Here is a 25,899-nt window from a genome sequence, read left to right as displayed (position 1 = left end):
GAGGGAGGGAGGGAGGGAGACAGGGAAGACCGAATGTTAATGTTTTTCAAAACCAAAATGTGAGCTTTAGTAGATCAGCACACTGCCAGAAAAGGCCAAGCGAGGTCCCTCCTACCTTTCCCGGCACTGCTGGGAAGAATTGGAATGATGGGGGACGGCACAGGCTCCGGGGGCTCCTCTTTGACCAAGGACAAATCAGGGTATCTGCTTACTTCCATCCCCACCACACTCTCAGGAGAGGATGAGGGGACAAAGCTGTCAGGACTGTCCCGATCAGCACTGTGGTCCTGCATCCTACAAGAAAAATCAATGCGACACATCAACGTGGGCCCTTCCACCAGAGGGACCGTGAAGTTCTCTGGACATGGCAGTGGCATGAGAAGCTAGAGGTTGCCAAGGAAAATGGGGTTGGAGGACAAGTGTGGTCTCAGGCTAAAGAGTGTGGGACACCCCATGAACCCCACTCCTCCCCCGGGAGATGCTGCCATGCTAAAGGAGACCCAAGCACAGCTTGCGGACTGAGTCCCTGGGGAAGCCGGCACGGGTGGACTGCTGCCCGGGGTACCCACGCACACTAGAGGCCGCCGCCCCCAGCTGCTCTCGAGTCACAGACTTCGATTTCTGGCAGAGGCACAGGAGGAAAAGGAGACCTGGGTTCTCAATCTGAACCGGTCACTTCTCCGCTTTGGCCCACAGCCGCCTCGTTAATAAAGTAAGAGACGTAGACTCAATGACGTCTCATCAGTAGAAGGTAGTTACCAAACCTTCCAAGGGAGACAGAAGGACCTGATGAAGCACGGAAGCACCTGACAGCCCCCAGTTAGATTCCTGGGACTAAAGAACTGACACAAAGGAGTCCTGAAATAAGCACCTCTGATGCCTGTGACTTGTCTTCTACTTTAGACTCTGCGAGCATCAACAGACCAAATCAATCACATTCACAGCTTATAAAGGATAATGACCTTTTGAAATATTTTACATGGAAATTCCCTTTGTCTTAATGTCTGTCTGATTATTATGAGATTTCAACAATTCACAAACCAATTTTGTTTAATAGCAAGAATGCTTTATAAACTTCAAATTCTGAAGAAAATTATTCACCAAATTTTGCCTCTTAAATGTTTTTACAGGGTATTCCTACAGACATCATTATACATACATACATACATACATTACACAAATATGGAAAAACTACAAAATACTGTGAAAAAAAAGCTACTACCTTAACTCCTCCTGGTTGTTGTGAGGTGGTGTGGGCAGTGACGCTGGCACATCGACGGTCTTTGGGCCTTGAGCAATGGCTCTGGCCAGCAAGTCGTCCTGCGGTCGGAACGGCAGATGGAATGGTTTAGGTCCGAGGCTTTTGGTAACTGGAAAAGCAAACACAACCATGAATACATTTAGTCAGAACTGCTGAGTGGGAAGACCATCACAACCTTCCCCGTCCGCTGGCAAAGGCACACTCCTCAAGGGGTCCCAGCGAGGCCCCATCGTACCTTCGTGGCTCACTAACACTCCGGCTTTTCCAGCAAGCTCTTCAGTTGTCGCAAAGCCATTTGCCATCTTCTGACAGGCCATAGGAGGTGGTGTAGGAGGAAGAGAGGCAGGGGGTGTTGGAGGATTACTTAAATTATTCTGCTGCAGGAGACCAAAAAATTTTAAATTACATGCTACTGAGCATATAAGCCATGACCTTGTAAAATATAGTTCTGTGAATTCTTAGCACATGGGAGCAAGGCTACAGAAATGTAATCAAGGTGCCTCTTCCTCCCTAACTCACACCAAGAAGAAAAATAAATGTCCAAGCCAAGAGGCTTCCTAGTGGAACACACACTCATGACAGCGTGAGCGTACTATCCTTCACTTACTTGGCCCAGCCTGAGCGCTCAGCTCTGACAGTAAGAAGCAAATTTACATTACACCTGATTCAATCCTATACAACTCTTTTCAAGCTGTAGCCAGTGAAGGACAGTTTTAAAATTCAAGCAATAAATTGTAGAAAGTTCTCAAAAATTCCTTTATTAAATTCTCATTAAGATATGCCCCAGTTCTATAAAAAATTGAGAATTTGTGGCCCTAATTCTATCATTGCAACTCATATCCTAGATATTAGAATCTGGATTGTCCAAAATCTCTAAGCAAAAGCAGGAGCAATAATACTAAAATGACTGAGTCATTCACAAATGTAGTTCCTCCTCCAAACATTTCTCCCTGCTTCACCTTTGTCACCAATTTGTCATTTACTTTTGATTGTGGGAATCTACCAATAACAACATGCAAATCAAGGGCAAGGTGAAATGCTAATCTGACAGAGACCAAGGGTTTCATGAAGACGCAGTTGTGCTGGAGAACAGCTTGCAGCAGACAGAAGGCATTTACGAGAGGCAGGCCAGCTCTAGCTGAAGAGAAAGCCAACACCAGCAGAAATGAGCATCACCGGGAACAGGCTGAACAGTAAAGTGAGAAGAGAAGTCCTCAGGAAAACAGGCGATACTCTCAAATATTGTTGCAAAAAAGATTTGTTTTTGCAGAAGTTAGATGTAAAACGAAGAGTGTCTAATGAGGCTTTTATAAAACTTGGTGTAAAACTTAGGTATGATATTTTAGTAGTCTAAGAATTAATGCATAATTGTAATTAGTACCTAATTAAATAAAATACATTTAAAAATATTTTTCATTTAATTTTTCAGGGTAAATGCCTAACTATGGTTTTAATCCTCATTATTTACTATTAACTTAGATTTGTTTTAAGAGTTAATAAAGCTTATAGGGAAATACATGATGGGACAAAAGTAGGTTTACAGTTGCTCGTGTGGAAAATAATTCAATAATTAATAAGTAATAATACAAGAATAAATTATTTTGCATACTCACAACTGTAAACCTACTTTTGCCCCACACTGTATTTTCTCCGCCATGGAAATACACAATGGATATTTTTCACAATTTTTAATCTTTCCTCTACAAAAATCTCAAATGTTCACATCAGAAACACTTCACCAGAAAAATGTTAACCTTGTAGCTAAACTGAAGTTTAAATGAAACTTGGAAGATTAGATGTAAACTAGACGGAAAAAATGAGACAAGCTCTGCCAATGCTGCTACGTATCCAGCGAGGAAGCGAGGTGACACCTTGGCAAAGAAACATACCTTGTAGATCAACTGAGAATAGTAATCCGAAACCCCGTCAAGGGTAGCACTGCCAAAAGTTCCTAGAAGTCGATTCCCACTATTAAATTGGCCACTGCCATAAGGAAGAAAGTGCGCAAAGTTCACTCCAATGATTGGTTCCATTAGAGGGAGCAGAGAGAGCTGCTATTAAAAAACACATTTAAGAGTAATGTACACGGCAAACAAAACAGGGCGATTCTCAACTTTTCTAAGACCCGAGGCAACTTAGTCAAACAGGCTTGAGAAAAATAAGACTTAAAAATTTCAAGTAGCAAAATGCTGGAATAAATGAGAGACTGCTGAATCTTTAAGATCGACTTTAAAATAGGCTCCACTCTTGTCTGTTTTAAGGAGATGCTACCAGGCATCTAACAAGGAAACCACGTCCTTATCTTTGCTCAGCAAGAGTCACGGTGTGAACCAGGCCCGGCGCCCAGTAGCACCTCTCAGAGGCCACGCCCCACCTTGGTGACAATCACAAGGTCCAGGAGCAGCGCTGCCTGGGGTAGACCAGCAGCTGCACGTCTGTGTGTTTAGCCTCACAGGTAATGTGGACAGAGTTCCTCTGCTGCTGAGCTGCTGAGCTGCTGCCCTGACCATCACCTGCCAATGCATTTGTACTGTGCTTTCGGATAAGCTGCAGTTTTGCAAACAGGAACTCACTGGGCTCCTTGCTGAGATATGTTTTATCCCTGTAACTCTCTACTTCAGGGCTAAAAATGCATTTGATGTTCTCACATCCTTGAAAGGCTCACCTGCTTCAGGTGGGTAAAGGTGTCGCTGCTAGAACACACAGCCTGCTTCTCCTCCTCGTCTTTTCTCCTTTTCTTTGAGCGAGGAGCTGCCTTCTCTCCTGTCCTCTGGGTCCGTTTGCCTCGTGGTTTCTTGGTTTCACTTCCTCCATCTACTTTTGGCAGCTGGTTGTTACCACATCCAAAACCACCTTGCGTGTGAGCTCCCAGAGTTTGCTAATGTAATTGGAAAAGTGAAGAAGTAAGTGGACTGTTCACACATGGATTTGCAGTTCATACTAATCCCTGACACACATTCCTAACATGAGGAGTAAAATTCAAGAGGGGAGACAGTGGCATCGAATGCTCTCACTGTTTTCTGAAAATATCATCCCTTTCTTCAAACATTCTCAAGTGTGGAAGTCAGTGAGCTACAAAGCTGGAGGTAAGAGCAGAACTCCTAAGTTGGCTCCTTTCTCTTCCAGAGGAAGCACTGCTACAGCCTGACTTGGAGCACAGCCGAGCCGTGCTGTGCCGGCGACAGACCAGAGCTCCAGTCCCTGCTGTGGCCTGCGCACAGGGTCTGGCCGAGTTGTCCTGGGCTCCCCTGCGGCGTGGGTAAGTACAAGGCCAGCAGGACAATGGCAGGCTCCAGAGAAGCCTTACCTTGCACACCTCTAGTTGAGAACTGGCCTCAGATCAATAAACAACAACACTGGGCATTCAGATCAGCTTCCAATCATGCATTTGACTCACTGCCTATTGCTGTTTACTTGGAGTCGATGAAAAAGAACTTACGTGATAGCAAACAAACCTTTCTTTACTTTTGTCTTTATAATTAAGAAGTGAGAATAAATCAGTCCTTGAAGAGGTTTTTAAGTCAGTGCTATTGATACCTAAAAATACAGGAGTTTTCTTTAGGGCCATTATTTCTAAATTTGCTATAGGCAACTATAGCTGCTGAACTTCTTTTAATGAATCTTTAAGGGTTTTGAAGATTATAGTTTCCAGATATAATCTAAATGGGTTAGAGCACGGACAGCAAAGCGCCAAGTAGTGAACATTTTAGCCTCTGTGGGCCATACAGCATCTGTCCCAGCTACTCAGTTCTCGGCCCAATACTGCAAAGGCAGCCATGGATCATCCATAAATGACAAGGTTGGCTGTGTCCCAATAAAACTTAAATTCATGGACACTGAACCTTGAATCTGGTGTGATTTTCACATGTTGAAAAATATTACTCATTAGATTTTTTCCCCCAACCATTTAAACATGTATAAACCATTCTTAGCTCCTACAAAGAAGAGGTGGAAGCAGCTCAGACTGCCCACCCACCTGGGCCGGATTCGAGGCTCTCAGAGTGTGCATCACCTGGATGGGTTGGAAATGCATGTTCTCTGGCCCCACCCACACCTGCTGAATCAGACACCTGGGAGTGAGGGCTCCAGGTGATTCTGACACATTAGTTCGGGGAACCTCAGTCCTAGAGCCGTCCTCTGCATATGTATAGGAATTTCCTGGGATCTTATGAGAACATATCGGTAGGTCTGTGTTGGGCATGTGATTCTGCATTTCTGAAAAAGCTCTGGGTGAGGTCACACTGCTGATCCCAAGGACTGCAGTCTGCAGAGCAAGTGCCTAAGATTGCTCACTGGCTTATAAGAGACTAATATGTAATCGCGTGTGTAAGTGTGAGTGGGCCAGGCAGACATTATCTCTAATCCTCACAACAACCCCTTAGAAAGCTGATATTACTACATTTCAAAGAACACATTTAACTATAGAAGAACACAAAAATCATCGGAAAGTATGCCTGAGATTAAAAAGTCAACATTTTGCCTTAGCCGGTTTGGCTCAGTGGAGCGTTGGACTGCAGACTGAAGGGTCCTGGGTTCAATTCCAGTCAAGGACTCGTACCTTGGTTGCAGGCTCGATCCCAGCCCTAGTCAGGGTGCATGTGGGAGGCAACCAATCAATGTGTCTCTCTCACATTGATGTTTCTCTCTGTCTCTCCCTCTCCCTTCCACTCTCTAAAAATCAATGGAAAAATATCCTCGGGTGAGGATTAAAAAACAAAACAAATTAAAACAGTCAACATTTTAATGTATCGGTTTGCGATCTTTTATGGGTGCCTACATGTATTTTGTTAAAAATACAACAGATTGAAAAATAAAATAATTTTTAAAAAATACAACAGATTGCACTTTGCTTTCTTTTGTTTGGTTGCTGCTTTTGAAACTTGACAGGTTCCCCATGACATTGAACATTCTTACATAGCAAAATGAAATGGCTGCAGAAAACCCTGTATGTCATTCAGACTTTGAGACATTAAATAATGATTTAACCAATAGCTGCTATAGTGAGTCTAGGTTGTTGTTTTTTCTCTCTTTTTCTCTGTTAGTAGAGACAGGATCTTAGCTATTCATGTAGTTACATCTTTGCACATATTAGAATCTTACATTGCTGATGCCAGATTCCTAAATGTACAGTTGGTGGGTCAAAGGTATGAACCTTTTATAAAATATTACAAGCACTGTTTGTGCTTTAACTTCTGCAATCCTTGTGGCAACCCCACACAACAGGGGATGTAGATCCTGTTTTACAGGTGAGGAGAGCGAGGTACAGAAAGGGTGCTTCCCAGGACGACAGCTGGGAAGTGCTGAGACACAGACTTCATCCAAATGGGAGTGGTGGGACCCCCCACTCCGACGAGGAGGGTGCCCCTCTCCTAATCCCAACTGATGAGGGGGAACAGTGTGGAGAAGCACTGGGCCTATCCAACTCCTGCCACAACGATGCTGCCTACATGGGACTACAAAGTACATGAAGTTCTTCATCTGCAAAGTGGGGATAATGATATGCCAGGACAAGTGCTCAGCACGGCCCAACGCCAGGAGTGTGGTCAGGACTCGTTACCCCTGGTAACAGTGTGCCTGCCCCTGCGAGCCCCCCCAGAACCCAAACATTTATACATACATGATTAATCTCACCCCTTTCTCTACCTGATCGCCATTATTAGGACTTCACTTCACTATCCGAGTGCTGACTCCTTGCTAAGCACGTGAGCAGGGGCTGCAAGATGTGTTTGAGAAAGGCGCCTGGAGAAGACGGTTCCAGAACTGAGTTCTCAAAGGAAGAAGACACTGGCTGGATGTAAACGCCAAGGGGAGCTGCGGGCCACACAGCACGTGGGAGGGGGAGGACATAAGGGCACTCAGGCACTGCAAGAGTTCACTGTCCCGAGGGGCAGGGGGTAGCTGGAGACTGGGCATATCTGCTGGTGACAAAGAGGCTGAGAAAGTATTACCACTAACTGAAATTTACAAAAATTACATATATCTATCGACTCAACAGCCACCCTCTACTGAACAGTCAAACAAGAGAAAAGGAAGCCAACACTTGCCTAAAGCTAGGCTCTGTACCACTAGATATCACTGTAAAAAATGGAAACGCAATGTGAGCAGCACTGTGGGAAAGCTTATGAATACATAGGAACATACTACAGCTTCTGAAAGACAAAGAAGCAAAACTGTTCCTGTGACCCAGGAACCCCAGTTAGAACCATCTCATGGAAGTTCATTAAAATGCGGGGGCTGGAATCTTGTAAAGATGTATTTACACGGCCCTTCGTAAAAGGGAAAAATAAAAAACAAAAGCAAACAAAAGAGCAAACTACTGATACATGAAAAAGGACAAAGATAAACTAGCACCTGTGTGTAGGGCTGCATTTGTATAACATTACGTGTTAGTACATGCGACATGGGGGCTGCCTGAGGGAGCCTGGGTGTGTTTCAAAGGCCAGTGGAAAACACACACTTTCCCAGTAAGATACACATGTGCTTCTTTGCTTTAGTCAGAGCAGCCTGATGTGGGAAGAGATCAGCCGACAGGCCCAGGTCACATCTGAAAAGCGTCACCAAGTCTCTGAGTTTTGAAGAACAAAGTATACACATCATCACTTAACATCTATGTGTCTACATCAAAACATGGGATCCATGAAGGCAAAGTCAGAAAACAAAGCGGTCCTGTCGAGGCGGAGGCCGCACGAGCTGGCATGAACACGGGGCCCTGCGCGGCCACCCGCCAGGGGAACAGGGACAGCTGCACGGGCAGGGCTCACTTACCGGTCCTTTGGCTGGGTTCTGCCTCTCCGCCGGCTTGCTGTCCTTCGTGCTGTCGTCTTGTGAGCAACAAGTGCCTTCAGGTTTCTGGGTCACGAGGGCAGCGGCCTTCTTGTTTTTCAGCAGGTGCTTCAGAAGCTCATTGCCCAAATCTCCTTTGGCAGCAGGGGGAGGGCTCTGCCCTGAGGAGATGGGACAGACGACAGCTGCGTCTGCTGCCTGACTCCCAGCCTGTCCCTCTGAGGGAGGCCCCTCGGGGCCTGGGCACTGCTGGGGCTCGGCCATCTCCGGTTTGACCTCTTCAACCGTGGCAGGAGTGCTCGCGGGTCGCGTGTCCGCCCCTGCAGTGGCAGACGTCTGCTGATGGGGGGTTCCTTGTGAGAACTCCTCGTGGGGCAGGCTGTTTTCCAGGTCTGTACACCGCTGGCCTGCGGCCGCGCTTGCAACCGATGAGCCAGCTGCTTCCCCCGGCTCGGGCTCTCCTTGCAGAGGCAGCTCGCTGGGCGTGTGGACTGTGGGTGTGGAGGTAGTTTCAGAGACACTCGGGGTCGGGGGAGCAGTGATATCTGAGTGTGGAGTGGACGGGGCCTTAGTGGACTCCACGTCATCATCTTTCTTCTTTTTTCTTGTTCTTTTCTTCTTCCCCTTTTCCTCTGGGATGATATCAGAATACAGCTGAATGAGAGACTGGGCCGATCCGGGGTAACCTTGTCCATGGGTTAAGGCAGGGTCTTGGCCACAGGGGAGACTGCTGTTGGCTCCTGGCGATGCTGTGGGCAAGGCAGGTGTGAAAGGAGCCCTCACGGGGGACTGCTGGAAGCCAGCCCCGGGAAGACTGCTGTGCGCCTGCTTACCAGGGTGGAAGGTTGGGCTCCCGCCAGGAATTGACAGCGAGTCAGGGACCAACGAGGGGGGTCCTATCTGTCTTCGCTCATTGGTCTGCATGAAAGTTGGGGTGGGGGGTGAATTAACAGACCCTTGTGGCAGGCTCTGCTGCTGCAAAACCTGGCCCACCTGCTGCTGCTGTTGAGGAGACTGCTGAAGGGGCCGTGGGGGCTGCAGGAAGTCACAAGGCAGGTCAGGGCCATAGAATGGGGCCTGGGGCACGGCTGTCCTTGCGCTCAACTCCGGACCAGTCAGGCCATGCTGCTCTAGCTCCATCCTCTGCTGCAGGGCTCTCTGGCGGTCCACCTCCTGCATGAGCTGAATTCGCTGCCTCTCCTGCTGTTCTCGGAGACGCTCCTTCCGTTCCCGTTCTTGAAAACTTTCACTAAAGGGGTTGTTGTCATCAAACTCCACCCGTGGAGGCGGGCCGCTCTGTGGATTTGCATTGGGCACTGTCCCTGGGGCTGATGTACACGTTTTCATTGGTAATTGGGCAACTGGAGGCTGGACCCGAGGAGGGTTGAGGGGGAGGTGAGCAGGGGCACTGGGAGGCTGCCATCCAGGTAAGCTAGGCATCCGCACGGGGCTGGTGTGGCCAGGAATGACAGCTGAGTGCTGCAGTGGCTGGGCCACCAGGGGGAAGGTGGGCTGGCCCATGGCAGGTGGGGCAGCTCCGGGAATGGGGGGCGGCACCCTGGGCATGACAGCAGGTGGGGCCATTGCATGCTGCTGCTGCTGCTGCTGCTTGATCCGGTAATCCTCCATCAGCTCCGCGTGCTCCTTCTGCTGCTTCCGGATCTGGAAGAAGAGTTAAATCTCACTCATGGATGGTGCTGCAGGTGCCCAAGGGCTTTGGGGGTTATACCGAAAGCAGTTCGATCTTAATACAGGCAAAAGTATTTGGCTGAGGCAAAGGGCAAAATCACAAAAAGTTGGATTGATAAGCATTAACTAAAGATTGCCAATCTTTTTTAACAATAGAATTTTTCTATCATCTGTAAAATTTCTTTACTTATGAAATACCAAAAACAAATTCGAAACAATTTTCTGAAATGAATAGTAAGAAAACCTTACTGTGAAAGTCAAACTATTTAAACTGCACAAAACAATAAAAACTCCACAGAAATCATTAACTGTGACACCTTAGAAGTGACATTAGTACACAAGTTTAGAGTAGCTGTGAGATTTAACTCAAATTTACCATTGAAACATGTTACAATTTCACTTCTTCAATATACAAAATGGCTCGACATGTTAGGATAATTACTAGCATGTGTTCCACACCCTCCCCTTCAGGTTAAAAAGACTGGATTGGAAAACTCTGCATTTAACAGCTAACATGCTCAAGTGATGATTTCTGAAATGTGTACAGGCCCAAGGTAATGTTCTGAATAGCTCCTAGTAGCGCCCTAGCTGACTGGTGCCAGTTACTTCATTCCAAAATCCTCTGTGCCCCAGTGCAAGATGCCATAGACTCATCCCCAGGGAGACACTGCCCGAGTCCTGGGGGCGCATGGCCTCCCTTAGGGAGCTGGGAGGGAGAGGCTCTGGGTGACATTCGCATCCTTCAAAACCACTCCCATTTTGGATGTATGCATATTATACCAGTAGTTCTAACAGTTTCCCTGGCCAACTGGCACATTCTCTGCATGTGATGGTTCTGACCTGCTCTCCAGTAGCTGTGTAACTTCTAACTTACTTTCTTATCTTTTCTGACCCGTTTACTGGCATTGGATTGGCAGTAAACTGGCAGCGGATCTCAACCTGTGGGTCGTGACCCCTTTGGGGGTCGAACGACCCTTTCACAGGGGTTGCCTAAGACCATCGGAAAACACATATATAATTACATATTGTTTTTGTGATTAATCACTATGCTTTAATTATGTTCAATTTGTAACAATGAAAATACATCCTGCAATCAGATATTTACATGATGATTCATAACAGTAGCAAAATTACAGTTATGAAGTAGCAACAAAAATAATTATATGGTTGGGAGTCACCACAAAATGAGGAACTGTATTAAAGGGTCGTGGCATTAGGAAGGTTGAGAACCACTGGATTGGGGAAGCAGTTTGATAGACATTGAACACCTCAGTACCTGGAACATAGAAGGTGGTGGTCCCTGCCTTTCCCAGGACATTTAAAAATACTTCAGAAAACATTGTCAGCAATTGCTTACTTTACTGAGATACAATGGATTGTTGACAACTATACAGTAACAGATGGCATGCCCATTTTCCAAGTTCAGTATTAGCTTCTGTAAGTATCTGATGCATGGATATAAAATTAGGCCCTTAGCATAGAGAAGTTACAAAAATACACTGAAGGCAATGAAAATGCTAAAATTACTTTATAAGAAATACCCTTAAAAGAACATTTACTTGCAATAAGCACAAACCCAGCGAGTAAATTTAAAGAGAAAAGAAACCTCTCACTCTGGATTAGCCCCAGTGTAGCTTGCAGATAAGTCATTTGAGTCAAAACCCCTAATTCCATAGTCAGTGTGAGTGAGCATGCACTTGCCTCTGGGAGGACTCAGATCCTTCGTGTGTGCCATGATTTAATACTCACGTCTTTGGAAGGTGGTAGAGAAGGTTGTTTAATAGAGTGTTCATTACACAGAAAACACTCCGATTTCTGTCAATCTACTCTGAATGCCTCCCTTTCTATATTAACATTTAGATTACTTTTCAATTTTATTTTAAAAGTTCAAATAGACAGTTAGAAGCAAAGGTGACTTTTTGGGTGGACAATTCCATTAATGTTAACGCACAGAGACATTGGTGTAGCCATCGCCACAATCAAGATACAGAAAATTCCTGCAGCCCTGACCGGTTTGGCTCAGTGGATAGAGCGTCGGCCTGCGGACTGAAGGGTCCCAGGTTCGATTCCAGTCAAGGGCATGTACCTTGGTTGCAGGCACATCCCCAGTAGGAGGTGTGCAGGAGGCAGCTGAATCGACGTTTCTCTCTCATCAATGTTTCTAACTCTCTATCCCTCTCCCTCTCCCTTCCTCTCTGTAAAAAAATCAATAAATTATATTTTTAAAAAAAGAAAATTTCTTCATGTGACCCACCCCTTAGCAGTCACACCTTCTTCCCTCATCCCTTAGCTCTGGAAACCTCTATGGTCCATTTTTATAACTCTGTCATTTCAAGAATGTCATACAAATAGAGTAGCCTATAATATTTGGGGATTTGCATCTTTTACTCAGTATAATGTTCTCGAGATCCATTCAAGTAATTCTGTGTAGTGCTCCACTGCACACACAACACTCTGCCCAACAATTCACCACTGAAGAATACCTGGGTTGTTTCCAGGTTTTGGTGACTATGAATAGAGCTCTTACATTTGTGTACAAGCTTTTGTGTGAAGCCAAGTTTTTAATGCACTTAGGTAAATACCTAGGAGCGGGCTCTTAACCCATCTTGAACAGTTACTGTTTAATTTTCAATAAAAAGTTAAAGTTTTACTTCTTTTTAAGTATAATTGTTACTTCAATGAACATTTTGAGAAATACCTGGTTTGTAATGGAAGATAACAGCAGAATGGTTTCATTTTTCAGAAATGAGTACTTTTCATAAAATATACCACGTATTTTAGAAATATTAATAAAAATACTATGAAAATGAATCACCAGAATGACTCAACTGCTTTATCTGAAATTTCACTAGAAACCAGGGAACTAAAGACCACGGGCAAGCTAAGGTCAACTCCAAGTGAACAAATACTTCTGGGGCCCAATTCTTGTTCCCGCCTGAACCAGGGTTCCCCGTGAGCTCTGTGCTCAGTGGAGCTGAGGACCCCCAGAGGGATTTTTTAGGCAGGGAAAGTACCTGGATTTCCCTGGCTGTCCCAGGTTTCATACCAGAGTGTGGAAGTGGCTCCTCTAGGTCAGGGTTATGAGTTAACCTCTTCAGTGGTACTTATTAAATATGTGCTGTGTGACTACTACTCCAGGGACAGGACTGGCTGTCACTTCCTCGGTTAGTGAGAGGCCCACAAGCTGCTCCTGCGTCTGCCCAACACTAATGAAGCCCTGCGTCCACTCGCCAACGCCTGCCCGCCGTGCAGACGCGGCCGTTACCTGCTCCAGCTGCTTCTGAACCATGCTCTGCTGCTCAGTCACATGCTTGAGTTGCTCCGCGTCCTCTTCTGGGAACTCACGCCCGGCCTTCTTGGCGGTGCGCTGCTTGGCCGAGAGGGCCTTCTTGGATTTTCTGTGTGCGCCGATTTGTTCTTCGAGGTATTTCTGCTGCATCTGAAGCAGCTGCTGGGTCTCCTGAAGCCACTCTTCGTATTGCTTACGTTGGGAGTCATCTGAGGGGATAATGAAAAATTCAGCGCTGTTAATTTTCTAGAGCCCAATAAAAAGTTACACACATCCGTTTTGTAAGGAAATGCATTTTACCATGACCTTGTAATAGGTATTCTGAAAACATGATACTAAACATTAGACCATAATGTAACTATAAAGTACGAGATTTTAGGAAAATATTTATTTGAGAAAACCAAAGAATGCATGTTTTTAGTTCACAGGCTACCTTCATACTTATCAAGACTATAAATCCAGTTTCTGAAAGCAGATGACTTTTATCTAACAGATAAAAACAATCTGCTCAACTACCAAGTTCTCTAACTCATGTGTGTATTTCATTAAGTCACATTTACAGACTTTGAAGAGACAAAGTAAGACACATGTATCCTATTAAGGTCCAAAGCAAAGGTTAGGTATCCTTTCCCATGTTAATTTCCCTAAGTTTTAAGGGTTACCCTATTTCTCAATAGTGAAAACATGTCCTAAACCGAGAGGGAGGGAACCTAGAATGCCTTAGAAAGGACAATCTGAACTCTATGTTTTATAATGGAAATCTCTAAGTTAAAAACATTGGTAACTTATGAATTTTATAATTTAGTACTTGTGTAAGTAAGCAAAGTAAAATCTTTAATTAACCAAGTAAAATCTTGACTACTTTTATGACTGTCATTGATATTGCCCCAAAATAGTTATATCTCTTCATCTTGTACCAACAGTCCTTCTTTATTCTTTAAGGGCACTTCACATCACTGATTCCAAGTTAAAAAAAAAAAGTCATCTCATGGTAGTGAAATTCAGAATATACCTTTTTGAAGACAAAGAAATGAGTAAGTACAATTTCAGGAAGGAAATTCGCTGAAAAATTACATCAGTGATAACAATATTGTCATACAGTGAGAATGCAACCAAAGCCAATCAATGGGCACAGTAAAGCCAGAAAAAGCCAGTTGGTTACAGCAGTTTGTTTTTAATGCGAAATGTGTTCAAATTGTGATAATAATTAATGCAGGGGAATTTTAATGGGTCAGACTTTGGGTTTGTTCCTAAACCCAGAAGTCCCAGGACATGTATGAACTTGAAATCTAGTCTAAATTTGAAGGGCATTTTTTTAAGAACAGGCTTTTTCAACAAGGTTTCAGAAGTTCTGCTTCTGGTAGAATGAGACCTACCGCAAGGAAAGCCTTTCTGGTTTCTGGAACCAGGAGAGCAGAGGTGAGCAAAATGAAAAATAATGGTGAAAAAAAAAAGTTAGCTAAACAGTCTGAAGATTTCAGAAAGGTTCAGTTTGGGGAGAACTTTAAATACTATCCTGAACCACCTTGGGACCCCTGGAGATAACTCAAAAGGACTCAGTGGCATCCTGCATCCTTGCCCTTCACACCATGCTGCTAACCCAAATGATTCCTAAGCACATTTCCTATGTTGTTCCCATTTAGTGTCCTTGTCACAGAGGCAGACAGTCATTAGAGCAAGAAAAGGCTAAATTCTAGTTGTAAAGTGCCCAATCTACATATAAAACAAACAAAAAACCCAGCAACAATATTGAAGAGAATGGGAAAGGTGATTTTTCTGTATTAAAATATTTACCTAACTATAATTCTTCATGCATAGAGAAAAAAAGCAATGAAAATCCATGCCTTGAGGAAAAGACACCAAATAAGGTTTTATAAAAGATGAGGGCACTCAGACTGAAAAACACACCTACACTAACTCCACGTTTTTAGAACACAGAGCGCAAACAAGCAATCCCCAGAGAACAGGTGACTTATTAGATTTATACTTACTGACAAAGCCTGGACCAAAATTTGGAGGATTAGGCCTAGAAAGCTGATGTGTTATACTGCCATCCTAAAATAAGTAAAATTTACAAATAGGTTTATTCCACATTTCAGTTAAAGGGGGGAAAATTTTTTTAAAAAGAAAGAGAAAGAAATGGAAGGGGGTGAAAAAAAACCCTTTAATTTCCTAAGACATCTTTAAAGCTCTCCTTTTAATAAAAAGTAGATGAGTTGAGTGGTGAAAACCTATTTTCTGAAAATTTTAAATTATCTCTGAACTATTTCATGTCATAGATTTCAGTTGAAAAACGGGATGATCCATCGGAAATACGATAGTAGGGCAAATCAAATACTGTTAGCACATAGCTAGAGATCATGTAAAACTCCACTTTTTTATGAAATCCACCTGGTTTCTTCTGCAATTAAGACATAAACATGGGTTCTGGAGTGACTAGCTCCCACTTCACAGCACACACTTCTTTATTAACAAAACCCGACATCTCTAACATGTACAAGTAACTGAAAATATTAGTCTCATTTTTTAAATTAAATGTCTTGTTTCTTCCAGGGTGACTGAATAAACAGTTTTTAATTTCACAATTCCCTGGAGACAATCTAATACGTTTAACTTTGAGAAAATATTTATCAGTCGTTACAAGTTCTGTTAGACATGAGCTGTACACAAGGTAACAATTGTAAAAGACACTAGCAGCCAGAATGTGCTATATGTAACCCTTACACTGCGAGGCTGGGGACCATTTGACAGGTAGGAAAAAATGCAGGTCACAGGACGTATACAAACTTTGCACAGGAAATTTAGAGTGGAACTGAGTTTTTATAAAAACTCATCTATGAAGCCTATGTTTTTTCCACTGCCTGAGATGCAAGATGATCTCTCTTCTTTTAATAATAAAAACATAGTAATCAGCATAATAAAGCTGAAGCACAAATTGCTGGGCAGAAAAGAAGATTCCACAAAGACATGTAGTAGGTCACTTAACAGGTAGTTTTTGTTTTGTTTTTTAAATCTAGGCAGAAAATTGAAAAAAAAATCATTGAAGAAAACTCTGTATGAGATGAGGTCTACTTTCCCTAACATTGCTTGACACTCAAATCTATACTTCAAGATGATTATCATGAATGGTGAATATTCAAAAGACTAAATTATTCCAAGGAATAAATAGCAGAACATGACTGTATCTAAATAGAATGACTACAATCAGTATTCTACTGTTTATAATAGATTTACATTTTTAAAAATAATGAATTAAATCCAAAATGCAGAACATGAAAATGTCTTTGTGGAGTCCAAAATAAAAACCCAAGAGATTAGCCAAAGAACATATATGCATAGCCCATGGACATGGACACGGACAACTATGTGGGGAAGGCCGGCAGTTGGAGGGGCTGGGTGGAGAGGAGCAGAGGAGGAGGGAGTGGGGACATCGGTAACAGTATCAGCAATAAAAATAAATAAATGTAGAATCAGAAACCCTACGCATTTGGTTGCCCTCAAAAACTTTCTACCCTTAAATATATGGGTCCTTTTCAGAAACTGTGGTCAATTTTAGTCTTAATAAGAAAGTCTTTATTCCTGCTCAACAGATATCTAAGCTCCTATGTCTTCCTAGAAGTGGCCTCGCTGGGCAGAAGAGGTCTGTCAGGAACAGGACAGTGTGGTTTTGGTGACAATACCTGAGGAATGGCCTGTGGCAGGAGAGTCTGGCCGTCACCTGTTTGCGCTCCAGTCACCGACTGGCCCATGAAGGGGAACCTGTGAAGGGAAGCACTAGGTGTCAAATGACAAGCATCTACAACTACACTTGTTTTAAGTGCTCAACAATGTTGTCTTCCAGGGAAGAAAGAATGGCATGTCCTCATCATCATGAACATCTGCGAAGGCCCAGTCTTCTGTGTGCCGACCCCACTTCACCCTCCGCACCACCCTCTCTGAAGTGCAGCCTCTTCCTGCCGTGCTGACTCGTGAGTCCTGACTCATGACGAAAGCAAGAGGCCCAGAGGCTTTCCCCAGGCCCACCAGTGAGCTGTGGTAAGTAGGCCACACCAGAGTTTCACTTTCTATTCATGATTCATCATGCCCTAAAATAAAATTAATTCAACTCTTTGGATAAAAAAATCTAATGAAGAAATAGTTTTATTATATACATTCTAAGAAAATTTTTTTCTTCTTCCAATCTCTATTTTATTATTTTTTTAAATATATTTTATTGATTTTTCACAGAGAGGGAGAGAGTGAGTTAGAAACATCGATGAGAAAGGAACATTGATCAGCTGCCTCCTGCACACCTCCTACTGGAGATGTGCCCATAACCAAGGTACATGCCCTTGGCCGGAATCGAACCTGGGACCTTTCAGTCCGCAGGCTGACACTCTATCCACTGAGCCAAACCGGTTAGGGCTCCAATCTTTATTTTTAAAAATGCCTTTTCTGAACTGAAAAAGTAAAGATAATAGGTAACTTAGCTATTTTGTATTCTAAACTAAAGATGCACCTCTCAAGAAGCTTCACACATTTTCTACACCTAATGTTAAAGCAAATTAAAAATTGGTCACAGACCAAGAAAAAGTCTACAAGGTTAAAAATATTTGGCCAGCCCAGCTGGTGTGCCTCAGTGGTTGAGCATCAACCCATGAACCAGAAGGTCACTGGTTCAATTCCGGGTCAAGGCACATGCCTGGGTTGTGGGTTCGATCCCTAGTACAGGGCGTGCAGGAGGCAACTGATTGATGTTTCTCTCTCATTGATGATTCTAACTCTCTATCCCTCTCCCTTCCTCTCTAAAATAAATAAAAAGATACTTTAAAAAAATTGGCCAATATATTTTATTGTTGTTAATCCTCACCTGAGGATATTTTTCCATTGATTCTCGGAGCAGAAGGGAGGAGGAGGAGAGGCAGAGACACACACATTGATGTGAGAGGGCTGGGGACTGAGCCTGCAACCAAGATACGTGCCCTTGACCGGAACTGAACCCAGAACCCTTCGGTCTGTGGGCAGACGCTCTATCCACTGAGCCAAACCGGCTAGGGCTGGTCAATATTTTGATTCACCTATCACCCCTGCACCCACTACAGCCTGGGCAGGAATGATCTCTTAATCCAAATATCACTCACTGTCCATCACCCTCAGTAGCCTATCACACTATGTTGAGGGGCTAACACCTCCACTTCTTCAAAGCACTCAGTAGAATAGCAAACGCTATGCCTAAAACGTGGCTAATACCTCTAATTATGATGCTGAAACAGCAGGGGTTCTAATTCTGGGGCCCATCTTTTAAACTAAGTGCTAACAAAGTTTAGCATTTCCTTCTATTTTGACTATAAACAGCAAACTACAGTATTATTAGCAGTAGTGTGACTTTGTCACCAACAGAACTCACATTGCTTTCATAACAAAAGTTGTTGCACATACTAATATTCTAATTCATTGTTACTTTGAAATTATGGTAATTATTAGACCTTCTGCTAAATTTGTTAAAGCATCAAGAAGCACATATGCCATAATTTTTAAATTTAAATAACTATGTTTCAAATATGACTGATTTCCTTTGTAGTATGTTTTTGGTTTTGCATATAAAATGTTCTGCATCAAAAGGTTTATGACATAAAAAAGAACCCTATGATAAAGAATTAGTGTGAATAAATACTGTCCAACAGTGCAAATCTCTATTTGATCTCAACAATACTTCTTACCCATTTCCAAACTATCTCAACAAATGGAAAGAACTACTCCTTTAAGGACTCCTAAATAATCGGAAGTCTCACTTATTAAATTCATGTAGATTTTACATTCAATTCCATAATCATTCTTTTCATAAAAGTTGTTCAACAAGATAATGAGGCTAACTTGAGGCTTTCTCCTCACTATTGACAGAGGCTATCAACCAGAGATCTCCAATAGAGAGGACCAGTGCCATCTGCAGATATTCTGACTTAGTAGGTCTGTGTTGGATTAATGCAAATGCATTTTTTAAAGTTGCCATATAATTCTGACAGTGGTCCATGATAAAAACTTAAGATATAGCCCTGGCTGGCATGGCTCATGGGTTAGAACACTGGCCTGCAAAGAGAAGGGTCTGGGGTTTTGAGTCCCGTTCAAGGGCACATACCTCAATTGTGGGTTCACTCCCCATCCCCAGTTGGGGCGCATGCAGGAAGCAACCATCCGTGTGTCTCTCTCACATCGATGTTTCTCTCTCTGTCTCCCTCCAGCCCCCTTTCCACTCTCCCTGAAAAAGCAATGGAAAAAGATGCCCTCAGGTGAGGGTTAACAAAACAAACAAACAAGATACTGCCCTGAAGTTAATATCCCTTAGCTGGCACAAGTACTCTAATTCCATAAATTCACGTGGTCAAACAACTCTTACAGTATTCTTTAATGCATAATTTCCATTTTTCTGCTAATGGTGAAAAGATATACAAATTATCCTAACTTTCCAATGCCCTCTTTCCTATTCTTCTTGCCATTTCTTTCTGATTTGAGTTAGTTTGGGGACTTTCACTTTAGAGCTTGGCTCACTCAGTCCCATACTTTTCTCTACATTATTCCTTTGATCGTATAAAAAATATTCACAGGCTTAAAGAAACCATTGTCTTATCTCCACAGTTTGACTACTATTTTCCTGCTTATCCTCTCATCTTTGTGTAGGATGAAAGATCTCGGTCCCAAGACTCATGTCAATCTTACAAGCCTTTCTATGATGTTTTATTATGTTTATCCTGAAACTAAAGGAAATTGATCATATCCAGCTAATATCACAACAAATATAAATACTATTCATTCCTAAAACATAGTGGGCTTTTTTATATATTTGAGTTTTGGAGAGAGAGAGGAAGTCGGAGGGAAAGAAACATTGACGAGAGAAACACTGATTGGCTGCCTCCGGCCTCTCCACTGGGGATCAAGCCCACAGGTCAGGCATATGCCTTAACCAGGAATCAAACCGTGACCTCTTGGTTCCTGGGGCGATGCTCAAACACTGAGTCACACTGGCTGGGCTAGAACATAGGGTGGCTTTTAGGTACTGTATATTCTTTGTAGGAACTAGTAATAATTTCATACACTTCTTGATGCAAAGGAAGAATGAGAAACACCTTCACCTACCTGTTCATGACCATCGGTGGCATGCCCATATTGTTTTGTGCCATTACTTTATTGATGCCTTTAAGGGCCACCATTTTGGCTTTCATTATAGGATCTGTAATTGCATCAAAATCTAAAGAAGAAATATATTTTAAAGTTACTAATTTCATAGTACTTGGTTCAAGTTACACTTAACTGTCACAAACATGATGTAATTTAGAGGTTTTTATTCCTTATTATTTAATAAGCATTATCACAGGTTTCTAGGCTAGGTAAGGAATGATGAGATACAAGGGACCTTAACCAAATTTAATGGCATCTCAGTGGCCCATCATTGAAGCAAGCTTGGATACCTTAGTCCTGCAGGAGTGAAAACGGAAAGCTTGTCACATTGAAGGGGAATGACAGCAATAATCTAAAGCAGTGAGATTCTTTTCACCCAAACTTTCACAAGCTAATCAAAACTGCTTCAAAATGTTAATGTCCTGAGAATTTACAGTTATTTCCAATACTAAGGAACTCCACTAAATCAGTTACTACCCTTTGAGAGAAAAATGTATCCATTCTTGAGGGCATAGCTTTGCAATAAAGATAGGCTACTGAGAAAAGACCTCTTTGCATAGAAGTGAAAAAGAGATGGGACAATATGCTAATTTTTACTCTTAGAGACACTCAGGTAATTTTACTGCGTTGATGTTTTGTGGGTTTCCTCCCCAAAACTAGTAAACAATTGGAAACAAGTTAAAGAGCTTTATATAACCAAAAACTGCCAAGCATTTATAGTACACAAATGGACATTAAGGAGTTTGTTTCTATCATAATTTCTTTAAATTAAATGCCTCTGAAAATAAATGATTAGAAGGAAGGAATAAGACGACTTGTTTCTGTTAATAATGTAAGTAGGACTAAGAAGGTCAAACTCAGAGTTCTGAACCTCTTAACTGAGCTGGCAGGAATCTAAAGGCTTCATCACGTGTGACCCTCAGTGCTCTAGTCCACGTGTGTCGTGAACACGGCAATCTTACAAGCACACTGCACACCACCCTGAAGCCCACCGTGACTCCCACTGAACCAAAGGCCACTCCTACCGATGTTGGGGAAGAAGGGTTCCGACCGCTGCCGGATCATGGCCTGCATCTGTCTCTGCTGCTGCTGCTCCTGCCTCTCTTGGTCCAGAAGGTCCTGCAGCAGCAGAGGCTGTTCGTCCAGGAGGAGGGGTCTCTCTCTGCTCTGCGGGGTGAGTGTCGGAGGGACCACCAGTGGCGGGGGTCCAGACTGACTGGATAGGGGCACAGTTTGATCCGTAGGTTTTCCTGTCCCAAAACTATGATTAACTGCTGACTGACCCTGAAGGAATCCCGGGTTGAGCTGCACACTCTGAGGAAAAGCGTGGTTTACCCTAGAGACTATTGCCACGTTGGAGTTCATGGTAGTATCCAAAACATGACCAGGCGGTGTCATCAGCGGAGGAGGCAAACTTGGCATGTGACTGGACGCTGAGACGGGCAACGTTGGTGGTGGAGACCCCAACGGCTCCATGTCTGGAGTATCCGACTTTTCATTAGCAAGTAAACTGGAAAGAACCGGAGTCGGCCCAGTTACGCCACAAGAACTGGCTGTGTCTTCAGCAGGCAGCTGAGTGGGTCCATGAGCAGCGCCTGTGCTGGAGCCAGCGGTTTCGCGAAGAGCTCTTTTGTCAGCGAGGTCTGCGTCACAGGACTGTGGAGGGGCCTCGTCTCCGCTGTGCAGGTCTGTGTGAGCAGCAGCCTGGGAGCAGGGAGTGTCAGTGTGATCTTTACCCTCATCGCTTTTCTCACTTTCACATTTGGTTTCCCCTTTAGAATTTGGAGACAGTACTTCTGTTTTTATCTCACTGGTGACAGTGGATTTTTTCCATGGGGAATGTTTATCAGAAGGAACCACAGTTTTATCTTCTTGCTCCTTTTTTTTTGGTTCAATAGATACACACTGATTATCTAACTTATCATCAATTGGGACATTAAGGTCTAGTTCTGCGTTAAACATGCTTTTCTTATCTCCTAGGTCAAGTTCTGGATCTGTATACGCAATGATATCAAATTCTCCTGACCTTAAAAGGTCATCCAGGTTGGGATCATTAGTTTCCAAATTACCTAAAGTATCCAATTCATCTCCCTTTCCATCTTCTGTATCTAGATTTAAATTTTCAAGATCTTCATCATCCAAGTCTTTGACCTCAACCCCCTCAAGATCTTTAACATCTAGCTCTTTTACAGTTGGGTCATCAGAATCAAGTTTTTCTTCAAGACCATCAGCAGACTGGGAAGTTACCTGTAAATTATCAGACGTTGTTTCAACTGATGTAGATGTTGACAAAGAGGCCTCTGAAAACTCCCCACTGAAGGGATGACTCAGGGACCTCATGACCATAGACGAATGGACAGGATGACCTTGCTCTGGCTGAGAGGGTGGCACCTGTTCCAAACTTGGATGCACAGGCAACTGATTAGGTAGGCCTTGGGAAGGTCGCTTCATGGGGTCTGTGTGTCTAGGGCCTGGAACGTCCAGCCGGGGAATAAAGTTCCCAGGTCGTGGATGAGAAGGTGCCTCTAGAATGTTGCCAGGAGCACTGAAGGGCAGCCGTGGTCGTCCATCCGGGGCCCTGTGCCGCAGCTCGATGAATGCTTGGCCAAGTATGTGATGCTGCGGGACGGGCAGGCCCGGTGGTGGGAAATGCTGAGGCAGACCAACTGGATTACTCATTGGTGGGTTATTTAAAGGCCTGGGCATATCTACAGACATTGGTCTTCTTGGCTGTGGAGGAATTCCAGATCCTTGTATTTGCTGAGGAGGCACAAGGAAGCGTTCCTGACTTGACAGGGTACCATGATTACCTCCTGGAAACCCAAATCTAAGAGAAAAAAGAGCAAATAGTAAACACTAAGTATTACATTAAATTTAGAGTTAAGTTGAGGAAAGGAAATGTTTTAGATTAAACTCAGATACAAATGTTGCCAAATACCGTGACTTAGGAAAGACGAAATTATCATGATTAAAAAGCACTCATAAAGTATCCATATGCACATAAATTTTTGCTAAGTGAACCCATAATGAACACTGAATCTGAGTCCATTTCTTTTTTCTGCATTTAGGGAGCTCTACGGGGGAAACTGACTGGGGAGGTGGGTGGGTGCTTGAATGAAGGTAGGAGATCTCAAGAACTGAATTGTACTTGAGAGACTTACGGGCCTCTGTACACAGAAGACAAAGGCAGAAGCCTGGCAACTGGGTGGACTAACCTATTTTCGTGAAAGGAATGGAGACAGGAGGCAGAAACAGGCATCATCTCTCAAGATTTAACAAATGAGTTAATTATTTATACTGTACCTCATTCTAGAGAGAAGGAAAGGCAGTTTACAAGTAAATATGAAATAGAACAGGCATACATTAAATTGAGGAAGAAAAAAGGAAAATAAGGGTAAGACTGTAACATGGGGGTAGGTATTAGACTAAAAAATATGTCTAATAAAACTAAAAGAGTCATCTTAAAGAACTCACTCCTCAGTATATCTGGGCATATCTTTGGCTTTGACCTTTCTACTAGCCACTTCAAAAACAAACAAAAATCCCACTGACTTTATAACCTTATCTCACCATGAAAAGTCCAGAAGGAGAACATCCGTTTCATATGAAAATCTCCACAAATATTCACAATGTAAACTAAAATAAAAAATTGGGGGAGAGGAGAAACCTCACTCATCATGTCACAGGAGGCTCTGACTGAACATGGTGGTTACATTTTAGAGATTTGAGGGTGTCATAAACTACATCCTATGGCTATAAGGTAGCCATGGTAACACTAACACAGTCAATACTTTAAAATAAAGGGCTATTTAAGATCTTCATTAAAAGTTTAAAAAATCCAGTGGATCAAAAAAATTAAATTATTTGCAAGGAAGTCCAACTGCAAAACTGGTGAGGTTTGGGGTGGGGGTAGGGAAAAAACACATTCGTCTGTCCTTACAAACCCATTTCCTGAGGGTGCCCGAAGTCTACATATAGTTCTAAAACCTCTAAGTAAAGCACACAATACTCTGTGTTGAAAGACTTCTCTAAAGTTCACTTTTTAAATTAATTTATTTATTTTGTTAACCCTCAACTTAAGATATTTTTTTCCATTGATTTTTAGTGTGGGAGGGGGAAAGACAGAGAAACATCCACATGAGACACACATTGATTGGTTGCCTCCCACACAAGGGGGATTGAGCCTGCAACCAAGATACTGGCCATGGAAGGAATCAAACCTGGGACCCTTCAGTCTGTGGGCCAATGCTCTAACCACTGAAACAAACTGGCTAGGGCTATGGTTTATTTTTATTTCTATATAATTCATTCTAGTCCTTCCTGACCTCAAGATTCCAGAAATCTGAACTATTTTCAAATAAAAATCTTCTTTCTAAAGGTAACAAGAGAAAATGAAGTAATTTAAAAAAAAAGAAAAGAAAAGAAAGTTTAAATGAAAGTGGCATTTTTTTGGGTATTTTTCTATCATAAAAGATTATCCAATGTAAAAAATCCAAGCAAGCCCTGGCAGGTGTGGCTCTGATTGAGCATCGTCCTGTGCACCAGAAGGTTATGGGTTCAATCCCTGGTCAGGGCACATGACCAGGTTGCGGTTCAATCCCTGGTCAGGGTGTGTACAGGAGGCAACTGATGGATGTTACTCTCACATCGATGTTTTTTTCTCTCTCTCTCCCTTCCTCTCTCTCTCTAAAATCAATAAAAACTTCTATTTTTAAAAATCCAAGCAATATAAAAATATAAGGTATAAAGTATCAACTTAAATTAAAATTTTCCCAATAATCACTATCAACTTGTTGGGTATCATTCAAGATATTTATCTATGCAATTATGTAGTTTTATACAAATGAAATTATGTTGCATACAGTCTATTTTTTCCACCCAATAAATCATAAATATCTTTCTTCTCAATTATTAAAGCACAACATTTTAATGGCTGTCTTATATTCTATTAACACAGATATACCATAATATATTTAACCTTTTTTTTTTCTGAGCCTTTTATGCTCAACCTCTAAAGTGAGTGTAACTGAACCATTGTAAAGGTTTTATAAAACACCTGAAGTGCACAGAATAGTGCTTCACACAAAGTAATAAAGTTAGCTATTGCTATTATTTACTACTATTACAGGTGGATAGATACTTTCTACCTTTTTTGCTATTTATAACCAATGGCTAAAAGAATGACCTTGTATAGATTTCCTTGGACACCTGCACCATTGTGTCTGTAAATTTCTAAGTGAAGCCCTGACCAGTTTGGCTCAGTGGCTAGAGCGTTGGCCTGTGGACTGAAGAGTCCCAGGTTCGATTCCGGTCAAAGGCATGTACCTTGGTTGCAGGCACATCCCCAGTAGGGGGTGTAAAGGAGGCAGCTGATGGATGTTTCTCTCTCATGGATGTTTCTAACTCTCTATCCCTCTCCCTTTCTCTCTGTAAAAAATCAATAAAATATATATTTTTTTAAAAATTAAAGAAAAATTTCTAAGTGAAACTTCCTGTAAGTAAATGGTATTTTATTGCCAAACTGTCCATGGTTGAGCCAACCGATACATCCATGAAACTTTACCAGATTACCCATTTTTCCTATTATCAATCTATACTAATAAAAGGGTAATATGCTAATTAGGGCAGATGTCATCCAGACATCCATCTGGACAAAGCAGGGCCGGTGCCATGCGGGAGAGGTGGGCGGTCTGGCGCCACACAAGAGAGGTGGGCAGTCCGGCGC

General features: G+C 42.8%; 1 protein-coding gene across 4 annotated transcripts in view; it reads right to left on the bottom strand.

Moving 5' to 3' along the window:
- The window catches only part of KMT2C (lysine (K)-specific methyltransferase 2C), a 253,697-nt gene that overhangs the window by 18,985 nt on the left and 208,813 nt on the right, over window positions 1-25,899 (bottom strand). For 3 of the 4 annotated variants that reach the window (XM_014528209.1, XM_014528207.1, XM_005880067.2), the window contains 11 exons: window positions 21,200-23,001; window positions 20,133-20,244; window positions 16,703-16,781; window positions 15,014-15,077; window positions 12,999-13,231; window positions 8,027-9,706; window positions 3,927-4,139; window positions 3,151-3,315; window positions 1,497-1,638; window positions 1,223-1,370; window positions 116-294 (listed from right to left, as the gene is read on the bottom strand). In XM_014528209.1, the coding sequence (XP_014383695.1) occupies window positions 116-294; window positions 1,223-1,370; window positions 1,497-1,638; window positions 3,151-3,315; window positions 3,927-4,139; window positions 8,027-9,706; window positions 12,999-13,231; window positions 15,014-15,077; window positions 16,703-16,781; window positions 20,133-20,244; window positions 21,200-23,001 (4,817 nt within the window). The remainder of the gene's footprint in view (window positions 1-115; window positions 295-1,222; window positions 1,371-1,496; window positions 1,639-3,150; window positions 3,316-3,926; window positions 4,140-8,026; window positions 9,707-12,998; window positions 13,232-15,013; window positions 15,078-16,702; window positions 16,782-20,132; window positions 20,245-21,199; window positions 23,002-25,899) is intronic. The other variant, XM_014528208.1, reaches the window with a different exon arrangement.

The sequence above is a fragment of the Myotis brandtii genome, unplaced genomic scaffold (assembly GCF_000412655.1).
Source record: "Myotis brandtii unplaced genomic scaffold, ASM41265v1 scaffold624, whole genome shotgun sequence".
In the NCBI taxonomy this organism is placed as follows: Eukaryota; Metazoa; Chordata; class Mammalia; order Chiroptera; family Vespertilionidae; genus Myotis; species Myotis brandtii.
Note: the sequence above shows the minus strand (reverse complement) of the source record. Positions and strands in the feature narration are given on the sequence as shown.